The sequence below is a fragment of the Delphinus delphis genome, chromosome 3, assembly GCF_949987515.2.
Source record: "Delphinus delphis chromosome 3, mDelDel1.2, whole genome shotgun sequence".
In the NCBI taxonomy this organism is placed as follows: domain Eukaryota; kingdom Metazoa; phylum Chordata; class Mammalia; order Artiodactyla; family Delphinidae; genus Delphinus; species Delphinus delphis.
In genome coordinates this window covers 11,273,767-11,293,575 of record NC_082685.1, presented here as the reverse complement: position 1 = coordinate 11,293,575, position 19,809 = coordinate 11,273,767, and the positions used below count along the sequence as shown (strand labels likewise).

The window sequence follows — 19,809 nt, the reverse complement described above, 5'->3', positions numbered from 1 at the left end:
CCGGGCCAGGCGGCCGGGGCTGGTCGGGACTAGCCGTCCTGGGGCCCTGGCGCGCCCTGGGACCTGGCAGATCGGGGCAGCCGGCTCCTGGCCGGGGCTCCGGGACAGCGTTAACCCCACCCCTTCCTGTGCCCTTATATGGGCGGCGGGGAGAGACTCCGGGGGCCGCCCCGCCCCCAATCCTGCCCGCGGACTCCGGCCTGTTGCCATGGCGACCAGGCCCCGGTGAGTCCCCCTCCGTCAGGCCGATGGAATCGTCCCGGACTGCCAGCCTCGGCGATCGCCTGCGGGCGCCAAGGGCTGAACCATTGCTTGGGTGGGGATCGACGACTGGAGGCCTCTGCGGCGGGGCCTGTCCCACGCCCCTGGCTTCCTCTGGGGTCGCAAGCCCAGGTTCCTCTTACGAGGCGCAGAACCCGGCTGGACCCAGGGCGGGGCGCATGGTCCCGTAGGATTCGAGTGACGGAGGCAGGGCCCTGTTCCTTCCCCCTGGGCTGTTGCCACACTTCCTGCCGCGGCGCTCTTTCCCCAGCCTGTTTCTAAGGAAGGAGTGGGGTTGGGCGACCGCGCCCCGGCCGTCGGGCTGGGTCTAGGCACCAGGAGCCGACACTATGTCGGTCAAGTCCAGGGTCACTGGGGGAGGTCTTTGGGGTGGGGACAGAGTATACAGGCACCTAGAGGTCACCCACAAGAGGGGACGCCGATCGTGGAAGATGCAGCAGTCTAGGTCCCCAGGATCCTCAAAAGACCCCTCCTTCTCTCATGTCTCAACCGGAGACCCTCTGTCAGTACTATCTCAGTACTGAAGGGGTGCCCCGACCCTTCTAATTCTCCTCCGTCGGGCCTTCGCAGATGACCCCCAGTGACCTCCAACCTCTGACAGTGTCTTAATCTTCTACCCCACATATTTTCCTTGACTCAGTGTACCCCAGGACCCTCACTCACTTTTTCCATATATAGGACCCCCAATTCCTTCCCCTTCCAACTTGTGGGGGACTCTCAGTCTCTCCCATGGACTCCAGGACCCCTACTCATTTTCTGCATAATGGGTGTCCAGCAGCTCCCGTGTACACTTTTGATCGCTCCCCTTCCTCACTTTTCCTGGGTTCAGTTCCTCTCGTGAAAATTCCAGTCCCTCAACTCTTCTGTACCCTGGACCCCCCACTCAATTTCTGAGTCAGGCGTCTCCTTACCACTCCCCCCCCCCACCCTGCTTAACCCTCCTGTCTCTCCTTTGGGGGGTCTCTCAGTGTATTCTCAGCCCCCCAGCCCCTCTGGAAGACTCCAGATCCCTCAGGCCTTTCCGTATGCAGCTCGGGACCACCCCCGTCCCCCCAACACACGCACACTTGCTCTGTACCAGTTCCTCGTATCCCTCATCGAGTACTCCAGGGGAGTCATCGCCCTCCCTGAAGCCTCTCCCCTTGTACCTCTGACCGCCCCAGCGCCCCCTTCCTCGCGCACCAGGGTCCTCTGAGCCCCTCCCCCTGCAGTCGCTCCGAGCCACCCAGCCCGTGGCCGCTGTTTACAAGGACACGCGCTTCCTGACAATGACGCGAGCCGCCTCCTCCCCTTCCCCACGCTCCAGGAGGGGGGCGCGGGGGCCCGGCTCGGGCGACCGCCAATCGGAGCGCACTTCCGCAGCTGACAATCGCCGTATAAAGGCGTGTGGCTCCGGCTGAGCGGCCGGGACCTTGAGCGCGTCCAGGCCAGCATCGGAGCCAACGGGGAGCGGGGAGCAAGGGGGACGCAACACGAAGAAAGCGAGTGCGCCAGAGGGGCGCAGAGGGGCTAGAGAAGCCGCACAGAGCTTCCGTGCACAGCCGCCTGTTGGCCTCTCTCGGCCCGTACAGGCCCCCGGGAACGCGCGTCCAGACACCTGGTCCAGCCACCTCCGCGGACTGCGCGCGTCTCGCTGCAGCGAGGCCCGGGGCGGCCCCGCAGGGACCCTCAGACCGACCGGGCCGCCCGGATGTGCACTAAAATGGAACAGCCCTTCTACCACGACGACTCATACGCAGCGGCCGGATACGGCCGGACCCCGGGCGGCCTCTCTCTACACGACTACAAACTCCTGAAACCCAGCCTGGCGCTCAACCTGGCCGACCCCTACCGAAATCTTAAAGCACCCGGAGCGCGGGGCCCCGGCCCAGAGGGCAGCGGTGGCGGCAGCTACTTTTCCAGCCAGGGCTCGGACACCGGCGCGTCGCTCAAGCTCGCCTCATCGGAGCTGGAGCGCCTGATCGTCCCCAACAGCAACGGCGTGATCACGACGACGCCCACGCCCCCGGGACAGTACTTTTACCCCCGCGGGGGTGGCAGTGGTGGAGGTGCGGGGGGCGCAGGGGGCGGCGTCACCGAGGAGCAGGAAGGCTTCGCCGACGGCTTTGTAAAAGCTCTGGACGACCTGCACAAGATGAACCACGTGACGCCCCCCAACGTGTCCCTGGGCGCCAGCGGGGGGCCCCCGGCCGGGCCCGGGGGCGTATATGCCGGCCCGGAGCCGCCTCCCGTCTACACCAACCTCAGCAGCTATTCTCCAGCCTCTGCGACCTCCGGAGGAGCCGGGGCCACCGTCGGGACTGGGAGCTCGTACCCGACGGCCACCATCAGCTACCTCCCACACGCGCCGCCCTTCGCCGGCGGTCACCCGGCGCAGCTGGGCCTGGGCCGCGGCGCCTCCACCTTCAAGGAGGAACCGCAGACCGTGCCTGAGGCGCGCAGCCGCGACGCCACGCCGCCGGTGTCCCCCATCAACATGGAAGACCAGGAGCGCATCAAAGTAGAGCGCAAGCGGCTGCGGAACCGGCTGGCGGCCACCAAGTGCCGGAAGCGGAAGCTGGAGCGCATCGCGCGCCTGGAGGACAAGGTGAAGACACTCAAGGCCGAGAACGCCGGGCTGTCCAGTACTGCCGGCCTCCTCCGCGAGCAGGTGGCCCAGCTCAAACAGAAGGTCATGACCCACGTCAGCAACGGCTGCCAGCTACTGCTTGGGGTCAAGGGACACGCCTTCTGAGCGCCCCCCTATCCCCCGTACGGACATTTTCCCAACCTGGACGGCTGGGCGCACGCCTCCCATGGGGCGAGGGGGCAGGCGGTGGGCACCGGCCCCGGGGCCTGGGGACGCCACAAACCACACTGGACTCCTGCCCGCCCGCTCTGCGGCCAGTCCTTCCACCTCGACGTTTACAAGCCCCCCTTCCACGTTTTTTTTGTATTTTTTTTTCTGCTGGACTCAATTCATATTGAATATAATATATTTGTGTATTTAACAGGGAGGGGAGGAGGGGGCGATTGCGGCGGAGCTGGCCCCGCCGACCGGTACTCAAGCCCTCGGAGATACTGGGGAGGGGACCCCCGCCCCCGCCCTCCCCCCCTCTGCACCGTACTGTGCGGAAGAAACGCGCAGTCGGTATCTAAAGAATTTATTTTAAGATGTGTTTGTGTGTGTGTTGTTCTTACTTTTTATTGAATCTATTTAAGTAAAAAAAAAAAAGGTTCTTTATTAATTTCTGTTGTCTTTTTTTCCAAGCCGGGCGGGCGGAGGGAGGAGAGTAGTGGGATGCCCCCACCCCACTGCGGTTTGTAGCTTGCTCCTGTAACTGTGTCAATCTCGCCAGCTTTGTTCAGACATCTTGCGTCCCCAGCCTGGGTGTCCAACCCTTCTTGCGTCCCCCGATCTCCCGGGTTGGAAGGTGCAGGGCGGGGACCAGGTCCCGCAACTCCCCAGCACCGGGGGACAGGATGCCTGGGGCGAAACGCGCAGTGCGCAGGCGCGGCCCCGCCCAGCCGCGCGCGCCGGGGCTTTCCCCGCTGACGCTACGGAAGCGCTGTCCAAACATGGGCTGATTCTGCCCAGTGACGCGACGGCGGTCTCTGGGCAGATTCCGGGAATCCCCTCCCCCGCTCTGCCGGGCAGGGCCGCGGCGCCGGGAAAGGGGCCGGGATTTTCCCAGGCTGGCGGCTACGAAGGCCCGGAAAGCCCCAGGCCTGGGTCCAGAGCGTCCGCGGTGGGCGGGCCGCACTCCAGAACCCCGGGAGCCACCCCAGAGTCTCCCCTATCGGGCTGGTGCCTGGGTCCTGCCGAGCCCACGCCAGCTCCGTCTGACCTGACCCGGGAGGGGGGATGCAGTTGCCTGCGCGTCGTTGCCGCCGCGATCCCCTCCCCACCCCCGCCAGGAAGGGCGGTGCCCGCCTGCCAGTTTCCCCTCCCGGGTGCCAGGCCGGGAGCGGGGCGACTGCCAGGTCTGGTCCTGCCGGGGCGGCTGCTCGGGCCGCCGGGCGCCGCCGCCGCCCTCTCATGGGGCTGCCTCCCCCGCAGCTGTGACGGGTGCGAGCGCGGCTGGTGAGCCCCGATGGGGATCTGGCTGGCTTCGGAGCTGGAAGCCCCCAGAGCAGCAGAGAAAAACACAGATCGAGAAACCAAGCCACAGGGGCGAGGTGGGGTAGAACAGACGCTTCATTAATTCATTTATAAAGTACTGAACAACCTGGCCCAGGAGTCACAGACGGGACCAGGGCCGACAGACAATAAACAAGCAAGCGTGATTCGGAGATGGTGGTAAGTGCTAGGAAGAAAAAAAAAATGGTCAAAGTGGTAGTGATGGGGCCGGGGAGGTTAGCTGCTTTGGAGAATGGATTGGGAACATGGAACTTTAATGAGGCGATTTTTCAGCAGCTTTGAAGCTGAGCCCTGAGAAAATCCTGAGTAACAGCGTTCTGGCAGAGGGAACAGCACATGCAAAGCTCCTGTGGCCAGAACAAGATCAGCCTGTTAAAGAACTGCAAGAAGGCTGTGTGCTGCAATGGAGTGAACCAGGAGTTGGGAGATGAGGTCAGGGAAGACCACACAGGGCCTTGGGGAGGACTGTAGATAAAATCCCAAGGCTGAGATGGGTGACCTTGGAGGGCATTAGGCTGGATAGCAGTAATAATGGGTCTGTGGATTAAATGAGCTTGTCAGTCCTGTTCTGTGGAAGGAAATGGGGGCTCAGAGTGGCAAAGCCACTTGCCTGAACATGCACAGCATCAAACTGAGCTCCTTCAAACACTGTCTTGCTCCTAACACCTGCCTCCCAGCCTAACCCTCATCCTTCCACTTCAGGGGCAGAGGCACAGCCCTTCCAACCTGGGGTGGTGTAGAACTTGCAGCAGGGACTGTGCCTCTACCTCAAGCTCCCTCTCTTGGTTCTATGCTCAGGATTGGGTCCCCACCTTCTTCCAGCCCCAGGAACTTGGTCCTAATAACCATTAACAGAGCCCTGAGCTTCACGTACTTCATCTCTTTTAACGTGAAATGGTGAAATGTAGGTTTGTCTTTATTCCCATTTTGCTGTTGAAGAGACCCAGGGAAGATCACAGCTTAAGCGGCATTTGAACCCAGGCTGGCTGCTGTTTAGGTGTGGGCGCTGCTCTGCATGGCCAGGTTTCAGGTTGTAAGGCAGCCTGGGACTTGCTCCCTGCAAGGGGCCAACAGCACCATCGCCCCCGGCCCCTCCACCCGTCTTCAGGCCAAGGAGAAAGAGGGAGGAGAGTAAGCAGTGAGCATGATGCAAGACTGCCACCTTGTGGTGGAGATCGGTAACTACAATGTCAGTTTCCCAGGCCACAGTCTGGAGAAGGGGGTGGGGAGTGGTACCACGCCAGGACAAATCACACCAACACAGACTTACATCTGTCCCTAATACTTTATTAGTCGCCTCTAGGCCTGTTCTCAGCTATGTGGGCTCCAAGGAGGGGGTCACCGTTCACCAGCTCTCAGCTGGTAGCTTGAGAAAGCCTTGGCCTAGCCCTCTGGGGTCATGGACTGTAGAGTCTGAAGGGGCCTTTCCTGGGTCAGTATGGGGCACCCAGGTGGGGGCACAGATGGGGGCCAAGAGCCCAAGCTTGCCACCCCTCTGCCAGCCTAGTTGTGTTTGGAGAAATATTCCTTGCTGTCGTCCACGTTGGGCTTGATTGTGTCACTGCCTGGCATCCAGCCAGCGGGACAGACTGTGGAAAAACAGAGGTGCACATATGAGGCCAGAGTGCCATATTCAAGGTAGAGCAGTAGTGAGGGGACAAAAAGAGGCAAAGCAAGAGCATGAGTTGCAGAAGAAAAAGCCTGGAGCCAAGTGGTCCAGGCCTAAGACCATGCCACATGGTAAGAGGAGCCCTCCAAGCCCAGCTGCAGGATTTTCTGACTGACATTTTATTTTATTTATTTATTTTTGGCCACACCATGTGGCACGTGGGATCTTAGTTCCCCGACCAGGGATTGAGCCCGTGTCCCCTGCAGTAGAAGCGCAGAGTCCTAACCAACGGACCACCAGGGAAGTACCTATTTTATTATGTAGTTTTTTGGCCGCACCGTGTGGCTTGTGGGATCTTAGTTTCCCTGACCAGGGGAAACTCGAGCCCTCAGCAGTAAAAGGCAAGAGTCCTAACCACTGGACCGCCAGGGAATTCCCTGGCTGACATTTTAATTTCTTTCTGGCTCCTTTAATCGCATCTTTCTCTCTTAGGCGGCTGGTGGACTTTGAGGGCCTGTGGTCAGGCTGGACTTAGCCAGCCCCAGTGGACTTTGAGGGCCTGTGGTCAGGCTGTGGCCTTCACATGAGAAGATACTCTGATCCAACTAACATTCAAGCCTGCCTTGGCACAGGCCTTCTCAAATACCTTCTACAGATTTCTATTACCTCCCCAGCTCCCCACCCTTATATTGGGGTATCTCTCCCACCAGACTAGAAACTTCCTGCAGACAAGGCCCTGAGTTAAATCTTCTTTGCGGCCCTCACAACCACCCCACACAAGCGACAGGGCGGGCAGTGAATGTATGTGTGCATGACAGAGGGGCTGCATATGTACCCATGTGTGAACACATGTGAATGTGGGTTTCGGCTCACCTTCCCCGTGCTCATCTGTGTACTGGAAGGCCTGGACCAGCCGCAGAGCCTCATCCACAGAGCGCCCCACAGGCAAATCATTGATGGTGATCTGGCGAAGGACACCCTTGCCATCGATGATAAAGAGGCCCCTGAGATAGCAGAGTTCACAGTGAGGAGCCAGAGTTCCCACTGTCAGGACCCAGGGAGGGAGCACCGTCTTCCTGCTAGCCACAGGGCTGGGGGCAGGGAGGGCATCACCCAAGAGCGATCCCCTCACTCTGAGGATGGGGGCTTCCTGAGGGTCCCACAGTACCTGTAGGCGATGCCCTCATCTTCCTTCAGCACGCCATAATCACGGGACAAGCTTCTGGTTACATCAGCCAGCAGGGGGATGTTCAGGGGGCCCAAGCCTCCCTCCTTCCGGGGGGTGTTGATCCTGTGGGTGGGGGAGACAGGGCTGGGACCTCAGGATGCCTGGCACAGCAGGGTCCTCACCCTTTGGGCCTGCATGTGATAAGGGCTGGAGAGGGGGTGCTGGAGGTGAGAGATAAGGGGCTTTTGAGCAAACCCCAGGGAGCGCCACCCACCCCACCCTGAAGTGGCTGCTGGGGCTGCTTCTCACAGCTGGGAAGACTAAGCTAATACTCTAGCAAAGTGGCTTCACATGTACTGGTGGTTTCCAGCACCTTGAGGCAGAGAACCTGCCTTAGAGTCCCCATCCTCCTCTCTCTAGCTCTGTGTCACTGGGCCCAGCCCTTCACTCTCTTGAACTGGAGTTTCCACCTTGCTGAAATAGTTCACGGGAGGGAGGCTGTGTTGCCCTAAGTGAAAAAAAGCATCTGCTAACTCTCTACGCCACGAAACTAGTTTCCAAAAGCTAATTACTGTCATCATCATTGAGGACTTGGGAATCACTATTTCCATTATTTTCTTGATGGGAAAGGGAGACGCAGAGGTTGAGCACCGGCCAGGAGAACACACAGCTCAGACCCTATAGAGGTGTAGGTTTAGCTGCACCCTTCCTCCTTACTGGTCCCCGCTGGTCATACCAAGCCAGGTGGGTGAACTGAGAGTCCACAGAGACGCCCAGCACATCGCAGTCCAGCTTGTGGAACTCCTCGGCACGCTCACTGAAAGCGATGATCTCCGTGGGGCACACAAAGGTAAAGTCCAGCGGGTAGAAAAAGAGGACCAAGTATTTTCCTGGGGAAGGGGGTGGGAATAGACAAGGAGTTAGGGCTCAGTCCCTCTAATGCCTGTGCCCCGCCCCCACCAGGGCCCCCTCCAGGCCGCCCTCACCTTTGTAGTCTGAAAGCTTCACCTCCTTGAAGGCGCCATCCACCACGGCGGTGGCCTGGAATTCCGGGGCGGGCTTTCCGATGTGCGCGTAGCCGGAGGTCATGACTGAAAGCCAAGACCCCCGCCCGGTCAGTGCGCCCTGGACGACCCTTTGTCCTCGCTTCCCAAGGTCACGCTGCGTACCGGGCCCAGTTACTGAGTCAGAGCGGCGGAGGCAGCAGTACTGCCTCGCACCTTCTCCGGGACCAGGTTGGCACGGCCTTGAGACTTTGGGAGACCCGCCCCCCTGGACAGCTAGAGGGGCCGGGCAGCTGCCGGCCGGCCCCCAGTTAGCGTGTCGGCCTGAGCGCGGTCGCGCAAGCCCACCGCCCCAGGAGGAGATGCCGCGAGCTGGGGGCGGGGAGCCTGGGGATGCGGCCTGTACTCCAAGGCTCTGGCCTCGTTTTTCCCCGCAAGGACAAAGGCGGCCACTACGGCGGGCGGAAAACAAAGGCGGCCAGCGCTGAGGTCCGGATAGGGCCCAAGCTGCTCCAAGGGGACTCCCCGCAGCTCGATGCACTCCAGGTGTCCATACCTGCGTGGGAAAGGGCGGGACGCACAGACTCGCAGACGCACAGACTCGCTTTCGTAGGGCGAAGTGTGCCCTGGGCCTTGGAGCCTTTTATATTAGGCCCGAACCATGACGCCTAGCGCGGAGGGGTGGGCGGACGAGCGGAACGGTCGGGTCCACTGCAAGCGCAGGGGAGGGAAAGAGGAGCCGGTCGCGACCACTTGCCCGCGGGCGGCAGGGGGAGACGCGCAGCCGCCGGCCCCGACCACTGCGTCGGCCCGCGGGGGTGATGCGCGGGGCTCCTCTTTGGAGCGAGCTGGGGTCGGTTGAGTCCGGCATGGCCCGGAGCGGTTTGACACTACTGTTGCTGCCTCTGATACTCCTGCTGCTGGCAACTCCTGCCCAGGTTTCCCCCGACTACCAATACTTCGGCGAGCAGGGAGAAGGGGACACCTGGGAGCAGCTGCGGCTGCAGCATCTGGAGAAAGGTAACTGCAGGCTGCGGCTGTGATAGTGCAGAAAGGTGCTTCATTGCCCCACGTCACCATCTGGCTGCAAATAGACCCTCCTTCAGGGACCTCAAATCTCTGCCCAGGGGCTTCCCTGGTGGCGCAGTGGTTGAGAGTCCGCCTGCCGATGCAGGGGACACGGGTTCGTGCCCCGGTCCGGGAAGATGCCACATGCCACGGAGTGACTAGGCCCGTGAGCCATGGCCGCTGAGCCTGCGCGTCCGGAGCCTGTGCTCCGCAACGGGAGAGGTCACAACAGTGAGAGGCCCGCGTACCGCAAAAAAAAAAAAAAAAAAAAAAAAAAAAAAATCTCTGCCAGCTATGCACTGGCGGCGCCCCTCGGGCTGATTACTTTTCTCTGAGGCTCAGTTTTCTCATCTGTAAATTGAGATAGAGACTGTCTATAAGCAGCCTACACCGGGAGAGGGGACCTGAGCAGGCAATAAATACCGACGCAGACATATCCATAAACTCATGGATAAGTGCTGGGAAAGGCGGAGATAGAAAAGGCAGGGTGCAGGTAAACTTCTGAAGTCAGAGAAGGCCCGGCTGAAGATAGGTAACCAATGCAGCCGGAATGACAAGCAAAAGCCTAAAATGCGAAGATTTAGGGGGAAGAGTGCAACAGGGAGTTGGAACAGCAAGTGCCAAGGCCAAACGGCCTGACAGAGGACTGGAAAGAGGCCAGTGTTGTCTGGCAGAGGCTTGGTGAGGGCATGAGGTGTCAGGACTTTGTGAGCCACAGATTTGGGCTAAGACCTGTCAACTAGGGCTGTAGGGAAGAGTCAGTAAAAGAAGGGTTGTGAAGGGCGTCTAATAAACGTTGTAGCCGCTTTGAAAGTGATCATAATAATTGTTTTTGTGTTATGTACTAGCACATCGCCAGGGGCTTTAAGTACCTTCGTTATGACAATTATGTCATTTAATTTACCACCTGGCAACCCTGCTGGTCAGGTGACACTGTGCCAGTTGGACAGGCTCAAGATCATGCCCCTGGAGAGAGGAGTCATCTTCAGATGGTGGACACACCAAGGGTGTGGTACCACATTCCCAACTGGACAGGCAGGCACAGGTGGGAAGTGTCATTTTGCAGTCCCTCTGGGCCATTCACCAGTTGTGTGAGCTTGGAAGGGTGGCTTGTTCTCTCTAAGTTTCAGTTTCCCCACCTGGGACTAACGGTAAGATTAGAGATAATCTATGGCTGGGTACCTGGCACAGAAGCACAACTGAGCAAATACGAACTGTTGTGATGTATTAGTGTCTTTCTCCTCCTCCCTCCCTGGGGGTGCGGGGGGAAAGGTTCCCTCCTACCTGGCCCTCCATCCCTAGACTTGGAAGACTCTGCCCTTGGCCCGTGGGGAAAGTGGCGCTGTTTCTGCGACCTGGGCAAGCAGGAGCGCAGCCGCGAGGCTGTGGGCACAGCGCCGGGCCCGGTGTTCATGGACCGCGAGAATCTGGTTCAGGTGCGGCCCTGCCGGCAACGAGATTGTTCATCCTGCGAGCCGAACGACTGCGACTGGAGGCCCTGAGCCCGGGTGAGCCTCGGGCGCGGAGGAGGCGGGGCCGGGGCTGATGGGCAAATCCGGGGCCGCGGGTTCCCAGGGTGGGCAGGGGAGAGAGGAAGGGCTGTGGGGGGCGGGTACGAGGCGGGCCTCGAAGAGGGAACAATGGGGCACTAAATCTGGGGCTTGAGTGCAGCGTGGGAAGGGAGGGCTGAGTCAGGAGATGGGAGCCCCGCTGATATCCGAGGAGAAAGGAAGAAAGGTGGTGGGGGTGGGGAGGGGAAAACGCAGATGGAGGAACTGGGACCCTGATGAGGAACAGAAACCCACAGTCTGAGGGCGTGAGCTCTGTTGAGAGCAGGGAATAGAAAGAGACATGTCGTTGGAGTGGTGGACAAATCTGGGAGGCGTGCTCCTCGCTAAGACGTGGGAGAAAGAGGGAGAAGGGTGGGAGACGGGGCGGGAGCATGAACCCTGAATTGGGGATGGAGGGGAAAGGAGCCTGCGTGGTGGGCGGAGACTCTGAGCCGGAGTCTGTAGAGGTCTGGGATCTCGGTTCGGGGGTAGGAGAGGCTTAGCCCGGATGAGAGAGAGGGTAGAAAGCAGGCGAGAGGCGGGGGGGTGGCTCTCCCGGTGAGCTACGGAGAGAGAGAGCTGGGGGACTCTAAGTCCGAAGGTTTGAGCCCAGCGTGAGCCAGGATACCTAGTCCAGGGGGCTTAGACTGTGTGGAGTAGCAGGGACCTCGAGTACAAAGAGCCTGAAACCAGATGGGGGACAGGAACTCAGTGATGCGGACACCGTATTCTGGGAGTCTAGTGGTATCTGACCTTCTAGGCTCTGACCGGGTCGAATCCTTCAAGGCCCCCCTCAATTTCCCCTTTATTTCCCTCTCCTCCCTCCAGCCCCGGCGGGCGGAGCTCCAGTGACACCCGGGCGGAGCTTGGAAAGCGACCCCGCCTATCCAGTTCCCCAACCGTAGAGCTCGGCTGTCAGACTCGGGAACTACAATTCCCAGGAAGCTGCACGGCAGCGACGTCGGCGTGTGCTGCGCAAACGACAACGGCGGCGGGAACGTTTGGGGCGTGTCTTGCGCGGCGATTGGTCGAGAGCTAGCACTGCCTCTGGGCCCGCGGAAAAAGCGCGCAGAGACCTTTCCTTGCAGACTTTGTTCCTGCCGCTGGTGGCGGCGGCTGCGGCGGCATGGATCTCAGCGAGCTGGAGAGAGACAATACGGGCCGCTGTCGCCTGAACTCGCCTGTACCTTCTGTGTGCCGCAAGGAGCCCTGCGTCCTGGGCGTCGATGAAGCGGGCCGGGGCCCGGTGCTGGGTGCGCCCCCAGGGCCGGGTGGGGGAGGGGCGTGATAAGGTGGATGCAAGTTGCACTGGAACAGGAGCTGGGATTGCACCGCACTCGGGGGGGTGGTGGTGGTGGTGATAGTGGTGATGGCGATGGCATTGGTGATGGCACCGAAAAAAAAAGCGGTGATGATGGAATAGAGATGGCGGCTTTCACGGGCTCACTGTTTGGACCCCCTCTTCCCCAGGCCCCATGGTCTACGCCATCTGCTATTGCCCCCTGTCCCGCCTGGCAGATCTGGAGGCCCTGAAAGTGGCAGGTGAGCCCTGGGGTAGATCTAGGGAGGCGGTTCCTGGGCATGTTCAGGGGCGGGTGCAAGCTGGAGGGGGAGAGCAGGAACTGGGGGAACCAGCCGCTCCCCTTCTCTCCCAATCCTCCACCCAGACTCAAAGACCTTGTCGGAGAGCGAGCGGCACAGGCTCTTTGCGAAAATGGAGGAGGACGGAGACTTTGTGGGCTGGGCACTGGACGTGCTGTCTCCAAACCTCATCTCTACCAGCATGCTTGGGCGGTGAGGGGTCCCGGGGGCGGGGGGGTAGCCATCATGGGCTGGAAGGGATGGGTGGCTGGAACGATGTTGACTGGGCTCTGTCCACCACCACAGGGTCAAATACAACCTGAACTCCCTGTCTCATGATACAGCTACTGGGCTGATGCAGTATGCGTTGGACCAAGGTGTGAAAGTGGCCCAGGTGAGCTAACTGTTGGTTGGATTGCCCCCGTTTAATCACCTCAGGATAAAATAGGAGTATAGAAGTGCGATGGATGATTCAGGAATGTGTTTTACTGCTGTTGATGTCCTACTGTTTTTCCTACCTTAAATGTGTGCCCCACTGAGGACCATGGTGGGGCCCCCAGCCTCACCCCCATCTAATCTATTTCCATATTCTAAAGGCTCAGTGTGTAGAACGAATCCCACATCTGTTCTCCCCGACCGCAGTCTGTATCCTAGCCCAGGGCACCCTCCCCTCCTGGATACCTGCCCCATCCTCCTCCAGCCCCCTCCCCTACAATGTGCTTCCCACACAGCAGACAGTCATTTACGTTTTTGAAATGTAAATCTCGATGTTTAATTTTCTGAACACAGTGGGAATTAAATCAGGAAAGTTTACAGGCAAGTGAAGAATGAGATTAAATCCCCAGAGAGAATTATAAGTTGGTATTGCATCGAGTTTGCAAGGCAAAGAACAGACCGTTTTGAGAGAATCACAAGGGTAAATATACTTGAGATAGAGAATGTAACAAGGGAGGCCTTGCTGAGAAGGTGGCTGAGGTCCAGGGCTGGAATGTGGAGCTGACCATGCAGTACTGAAGCAGACAGACAAGGAGCCTGCCCTCGGATTCATGACCAAATCAGAGGAGATGGATGGGCAGCTGGTAAGCAAATAGTAAAGGTGATTTTTGAGAATAATAAATGCTCTGGAGATTACTTTTCTTGCTACTTTTCTGACCTCATTTCTGTTCTAGACATGTGGTCCCCGTACTGCTGTCCAGCGTACTTGACATGGTCCCACCTCAGGGCCTTTGCACTAGAACACTCTTTCCCAGATCTCCCTGTGGCTCATTTCCTTCAGGCCTTTATTCAGATGTCACCACCTCAGAGTGACCTTCCCTGAACACCCCCAAATTGTTTAAAATTATAATCTCTTCTGGATCTCCCTTATTCTTTATTATTTGTCCTGTTTCTTGTCTGTGGCCCTCACCAGGGTGTCTACTCTGTCATGTTTACTGCTATGTCCTCAACACATAGAGCAGCCCATGGCATGCAGTAGGTAGGTGCTTAATAAATGTAGAATGGATATAGTGTGATCAGGAAAAGCCTCTTTAGAGGGTGATATTTGAGCTGAGACCCCCGAGAGGAAGACGCAGCCTGGGCATGAGCTGAGAGACGAGTATTCCAGGCAGCGGGAACATCAAGTGCAAAGGCTGTGAAGTTGGATCATCTACACAGTTGTTTTTCTGGATGTTTGTTGAATGAATACATTTCTGTCACCACGGCAGGTGTTTGTGGACACTGTGGGGCCCCCAGAGACATACCAGGAGCGGCTGCAGCAGCGCTTTCCTGGTGTTGAGGTGACAGTCAAGGCCAAGGCAGATGCCCTCTATCCCGTGGTCAGTGCCGCCAGTATCTGTGCCAAGGTTAGGCCCCTGCTGGCCATGGCCAGCTCCCAGCATCCCCCTGGCAGGAGGCAAGCATGGCTGCTTCATGGGGAGGGAGATCCCAAGTGCCTATCTTGCCCACAGGTGGCCCGAGACCAGGCTGTGAAGAACTGGAAGTTTGTGGAAAAACTGCAGGACCTGGACACTGATTATGGCTCAGGCTACCCCAATGGTGAGTGACAATAAACTAAAAAGGCAGGCTTGGCATGCTTCTGAGGTTTTCTAAGTTGTTCTGACCACCCCACTCTGCAGCAGAAGAGGCTGAGGCCCAGACAGGGGGGCCACTTGCTTATGGCCAAAATGTGGCAAAGTTGGATTCCAGCTGGCAGACTCCCTCTTCCCTTCTCCCTCCCTCCCTCTCTGCTCTCTCTCTGGAGCCCCAGTGAAGGACTGAGACTCACGATGGGCATCTGTCCATTTGTTAAGGCGCAAAGGGCAGAGTGAGGGGTACTGGCTCCTGTGCAGTGCTGTCCGGTGGCCCCAGCTTGAATCCATTGTTTTCTCTTCATTAGGAGACTCAGTCTCCCTGTTTGTAAAGTGGAAATGATCGTGCCCCTCCCCTCCACCTCTCCCAAAGACACACAAGGGCAGAGGCAAAGATTCAATGGCTGGGTTCAAGGAACCCTTTGGCAGTTGGGTGGGGTAACACAGCAAGTCTAGGATTGGAACTTAGGTGAGGCCAAAGGGAGGAAACCAGGTCCAGGCCAAAGACACTTTGGGCAGTGTTCATTGCTTACTGAACACCTGGTATGTGACCTGCAGGGCCAAGCCCTGAAGATTTAGCCATGAGCAAGACAAACAAGGACCTCCTTGTGCCCACTGAGTTCGTGGTTACATGGGAGAGATGGGCATTAACTCAATGGTCCACAAATGCTGGTTCAATGCCTCATGTCCTTGGGGGAGGTAAGGGAGATGTCTCAAGGGCAGTCTCCTTAAACTGCACCATAAGCAACTGTTGACCAGGCAAAGAGTTGGGGGGAACTGCTTGTGCAAAGGTCCTGAGACAGGAAGATGTCTCGGACAGTGGGCGGTGCTTCAGGTACTCCAGAGGAGGACTGAGATGAGGTGGTAGGGCCTCAGATGCCAAGCTGAGAAGCTGGGACATTACGGCAGGGCTCAGGGCTAGCACATTGTCCACCCTACCCTTCCGCCAGATCCCAAGACAAAAGCGTGGTTGAGGGAGCACGTGGACCCTGTGTTCGGCTTCCCCCAGTTTGTCCGGTTCAGTTGGCGCACAGCCCAGAGCATCCTGGAGAAGGAGGCAGAAGACGTTACATGGTAGGTGTCCTGGAGGTGCTATGAGGAAGGAGGGTGAGAAGCCAGGGCTCAGCGCTGCCTGAGAGGGCCGATCCCCCAGAAGTCAGTGTCGCCATCTCTCTCCCACAGGGAGGACTCGCAGACGGGGGATCAGGAGGGACTTAGGAGGATCAAGTCGTACTTCAGCGAAGGCCCCCGCCCCCGCCTCCCCCATCGGTACTTCCAGGAGCGGGGCCTGGAGTCAGCCACCATTCTCTAGCAGCCAGCCTGTACTCCCTTTACCTCCTCCCACACCCACCCCACCCCCAGTTTGTGATTAAAATTCTTCAAGGAAAACTAAGTGTGGAGTTTCTGTTTTGGGGTGGCGGTAGGGTGGAGGTGTGCTCTGTCTGCATCTGGACCAAGTTGTTGACTTCTAGAACTGAAACAGGATGGACATTGATTGATTGATGTGATTTGATTTTTTTTAAATATTTATTTATTTATTTGGCTGCGCTGGGATCTTAGTTGCGGCATGCGGGATCTAATTCCCTGACCAGGGATTGAACCCAGGTCCCCTGCATTGGGAGTGCGGAATCTTAACCACTGGACCACCAGGGAAGCCCCTGATTTGATTTTTTAAATGCATGGTATATTTGAAGCAAAATTAAGAAGGAGTATGCTGAGAAGCTTCCCTCCCATCCTACCCGCAGCACCCTGGTGGGCTTACTGGGGTGTCTCAGTCCTTTGTGGGCTGCTGTAATGAAATACCACAGGCTGGGCAGCTTGTAAACAATGTATATTTATTTTTCACAGTTCTGGAGGCTGGAAGTCCAAGATCAGGGTACCAGCACAGTCAGCTTTGGGGGAGGGCCCTCTTCCAGGTCACAGACTGCCATCTCGCCGTGTCCTCACATGGTGGAAGGGGTGAGGAATCTCTGGGGTCCCTTTTATAAGGGCACTAATCCCACTCATGAGAGAGCTCCACCCGCATGACCTAATCACCTCCCAAAGGTCCCACCTCCTAACACCATCTTCTTTGGGGGGTTAGGATTTCAACATATGAATTTGGGGGGGACACAAATATTCAGACCATAGCAGGTGCCTTCTAGGTCCTCTGGAGATATCCTGGCATGTTACAAACATACATACAGATACATCTTTTCTTTGCAGTACGCGGGCCTCTCACTGTTGTGGCCTCTCCGGTTGCAGAGCACAGGCTCCGGACGCACAGGCTCAGCGGCCATGGCTCACGGGCCTAGCCACTCCGTGACATGTGGGATCTTCCCGGACCGGGGCATGAACCCGTGTCCTCTGCATCGGCAGGTGGACTCTCAACCACTGTGCCACCAGGGAAGCCCCAAGACACTTTTTTTAATCCATCTTCTGTTTTGCCAATTTTGGTGGGTTTTTTTTTACCTCTTATCGTACCAAGATGGCTGCAACAGCTCCAGACATCACATCCCAACCTCCAAAGGCCTCATCTTCAAGCAGCCACCCTGTCCCTTCCTAGCTGAAAGTAGAACATATCTATGCCTGAAGTAATCTGTGGCAAGGGGAATGGAATATCTGGGGTAAAGAGTCAAAAATTGGTTCCTGGGGGTTGGGAGAGACTCCATATCCTCCCATCCTCCCCACTGTTGACCCTCCCCCCACAACCTTGACTTGAACAGTAAACAGTAGGATTTTATTTCACTTTTTTTGGTTTTTTATATTTTGGCCACAAGTCTTACAGGATCTCAGTTCCCTGAATCTGGGCCACAGCAGTGAAAGCACTGAATCCTAACCACTAGACCACCAGGGCACTCCTGAACAGTAAGATTGATTTTTTTAATTAATTAATTGTTTTGGCCACGCCATGCGGCATGTGGGCTCTTAGTTCCCCAATGAGGGATCGAAACCCATGCCCCCTGCAGTGGAAGCACAGAGTCCTAACCACTGGACCACCAGGGAAGTCACCAGAATAGTGAGATTTTAATGGAAAGGAAGAGAGAATGGCTCTTCACTTTGTAATAAATGCTCTGATAACAGAAACCCAGGGCATGGTGGGAGTATTACGGAGTGTGTACAGCCAAGGCTGCCATAAGAAATATCATAGACTGGGGCACTTAACCAACAGAAATTCATTTTCTCACAGTTCTGGAGGCTGAGAGTCCAAGATAAACGTATCAGCAGAGTTGGTTTCTTCTGAGGCCTCTCTCCTTGGCTTGTAGATGGCCATCTTTTTCCCATGTCATCACATCCCTGTGTGTGTGTCTGTGTCCTAATCGCTACTTATAAGGACTCCACTCATTGGATTAGGACCCACTCATGGGACCTCATTTTACCTTAGTTGCCTCTTTAAAGATTTATCTTTAAATATAGTTACATTCTGAGGTACTGGGGGTTAGAGCTTCAACATATGAATTGGGGGGGGCAGTGGGTGCAATTCAGTTCATGAGAGAGCACCTCTGCACTCTGCGTGTCCTGTGCTGGACATGGGGAAGCCCGTGCTGACCAGCCAGAAAGGGTCCCAAACCTCCCATTGAGGACAGAGGGACCCTGGAGTGTGTATGGGGAGGCCAGCTCCAGGGGGGCTCATAGAGACTGAGGACCTGACTGGCTGAGATCTGAAGGGTGAGAGAGGTGGAACAGATAACAGGAGGGTAAAGGGGTTCTAAGGTGTGGGAACAGCAAGTGCAGAGACCCTGAGATGAGAGTACCTGGCTACAAGAAGGCCCTAGAGCAGACGTGATGAGGGCAGACCTTGGGGAGGAGCCATGTCCACCCCATTTTCCCACCTAAAGCCATCTTCTATTCACGCCTCTGCCTGTGATTGTCACTATAGTTGCAAAACATTACAGAACCTGATTCCATTTGTAATTCTGCCGTTTTCTATGCCATATATGCAGAGTATCTCAGACTTGCCTCTTTCCCTCTCAGAATTATTAAAATTACAGTTCATCTTGAAATTATAGGCCCTCTGACTGCTGATGGAATTTGCCTTGGTAAGATAAGGAGAGGGACTTCCCTGGTGGTCCAGTGATTAAGAATCAGTCTTTCAGGGACTTCCCTGGTGGTGCAATGGTTAAGAATCCACCTGCCAATGCAGGGGACACGATTCGATCCCTGGTCCGGGGAGATCCCCCATGCCGCGGAGCAGCTAAGCCCGTGTGCCGCAACTGCTGAGCCTGCGCTCTGGAGCCCGTGAGCCACAGCTACTGAAGCCCTCGTGCTTAGAGCCCGTGCTCCACAACACGAGAAGCCACCGCAGTGAGAAGCCTGCGCACCACAACAGAGTAGCCCGCATTTGCCGCAACTAGAGAAAGCCTGTGCGCAGCCACGAAGACCCAATGCAGCCAAAAATAAATAAATAAATATTTTTAAAAAAAAGATAAGGAGAAACTGCTCGCCTCTTTCTTCCCATCTGGTGACAAGCAGAAACGAGTGGGTACCCTAAAGCTGTAACTCGCAAATATTTCTACTAACAAAAGTCTAGGGATCCTTGGCTATTCAAAATGGGGTTCCCAGACCAGCAGCATCAAGCTCACCAGGGAGTACAAAATGTGGAGTCCAGCTATTTGGAACTGAGACAACCTTCCAAAGACCGTGATAGAGAACCAAGAGAATCACAAGATGGAGTTGGGTGGAAAATAAAGAATGAATATGTGAGTCAAAAAAAAAAAAATAGAGGGGCTTCCCTGGTGGCACAGTGGTTAAGAATCCGCCTGCCAATGCAGGGGACACGGGTTCGTGCCCCAGTCCGGGAAGATCCCACATGCCGCAGAGCAGCTGGGCCTGTGAGCCACAACTACTGAGCCTGCGCGTCTGGAGCCTGTGCTCCGCAACGGGAGAAGCCACGACAGTGAGAGGCCCGCGCACCGCGATGAAGAGTGGCCCCCACTCGCTGCAGCTGGAGAAAGCCCTCACACAGAAACGAAGATCCAACACAGCCAAAAATAAATATAAAATAAATAGATTAATTAAAAAAAACCACAAAGCAGGTATAAGCCAGTCACAAAAAATACAGTTGTATTTAATAATGAAATATGGCTAGAAAAAAAAATAGAAATGTGAAGTTCAGAGTCCCACACCTAACCTGCCAAAGATCCCCAGGGTTTTATTTCAAATGAGGTTGAAAACAACCCCTGCTTCTTGAAAGTTTCAAATGATCACTCCCACTCTCCTCAGGACAGCCTTGTGGGTTATTCCTCTGACTCTCTCTCATTCATCCCCTTCTGCCCATCTTTCAGTTCTCGTCCCAAGGTCCTTACTGGTGCCCCTCACCTCCAGTCTCACCCTCCCCCAGACCTGCTTGTAAGCAAGAGTGTCAGTCTGATGAACCTTCCC

The 19,809-nt window shown here is 56.7% G+C and overlaps 4 protein-coding genes across 7 annotated transcripts; 3 read left to right on the top strand and 1 right to left on the bottom strand.

Annotated features, from left to right (window-relative positions):
• Positions 1 to 1,653: 1,653 nt before the first annotated feature.
• On the top strand, positions 1,654 to 3,509 carry JUNB (JunB proto-oncogene, AP-1 transcription factor subunit). The gene has a single exon (XM_060007929.1). It carries the CDS (start codon positions 1,973 to 1,975, stop codon positions 3,014 to 3,016), a length of 1,044 nt encoding a protein of 347 aa, XP_059863912.1. The 5' UTR covers positions 1,654 to 1,972; the 3' UTR covers positions 3,017 to 3,509.
• A 2,164-nt stretch (positions 3,510 to 5,673) lies between these two features.
• PRDX2 (peroxiredoxin 2) lies at positions 5,674 to 8,874 on the bottom strand. Its single transcript, XM_060007927.1, has 6 exons — positions 8,740 to 8,874; positions 8,166 to 8,270; positions 7,916 to 8,069; positions 7,180 to 7,302; positions 6,885 to 7,015; positions 5,674 to 5,991 (listed from the first exon to the last, which is right to left on the bottom strand). The coding sequence occupies exons 2-6, from the start codon at positions 8,266 to 8,268 to the stop codon at positions 5,906 to 5,908; spliced, it is 597 nt and encodes a 198-aa protein (XP_059863910.1). The 5' UTR covers positions 8,269 to 8,270; positions 8,740 to 8,874; the 3' UTR covers positions 5,674 to 5,905.
• A 118-nt stretch (positions 8,875 to 8,992) lies between these two features.
• Positions 8,993 to 11,768, top strand: THSD8 (thrombospondin type 1 domain containing 8). Its single transcript, XM_060007928.1, has 3 exons — positions 8,993 to 9,203; positions 10,554 to 10,759; positions 11,630 to 11,768. The coding sequence occupies exons 1-2, from the start codon at positions 9,005 to 9,007 to the stop codon at positions 10,751 to 10,753; spliced, it is 399 nt and encodes a 132-aa protein (XP_059863911.1). The 5' UTR covers positions 8,993 to 9,004; the 3' UTR covers positions 10,754 to 10,759; positions 11,630 to 11,768.
• A 143-nt stretch (positions 11,769 to 11,911) lies between these two features.
• Positions 11,912 to 15,831, top strand: RNASEH2A (ribonuclease H2 subunit A). Of its 4 annotated transcripts, none has more exons than XM_060007924.2 (9): positions 11,912 to 12,054; positions 12,272 to 12,343; positions 12,469 to 12,595; positions 12,689 to 12,776; positions 13,402 to 13,461; positions 14,086 to 14,196; positions 14,329 to 14,416; positions 15,399 to 15,522; positions 15,631 to 15,831. In XM_060007924.2, the coding sequence occupies exons 1-9, from the start codon at positions 11,928 to 11,930 to the stop codon at positions 15,758 to 15,760; spliced, it is 927 nt and encodes a 308-aa protein (XP_059863907.1). In that variant the 5' UTR covers positions 11,912 to 11,927; the 3' UTR covers positions 15,761 to 15,831. The 4 variants fall into 4 exon arrangements, with proteins under 4 accessions (XP_059863907.1, XP_059863905.1, XP_059863908.1 ...); XM_060007922.2 differs by having other exon boundaries at positions 14,086 to 14,223; XM_060007925.2 differs by lacking the exon at positions 13,402 to 13,461 and having other exon boundaries at positions 14,086 to 14,223.
• The last annotated feature ends 3,978 nt before the right edge of the window (positions 15,832 to 19,809 follow it).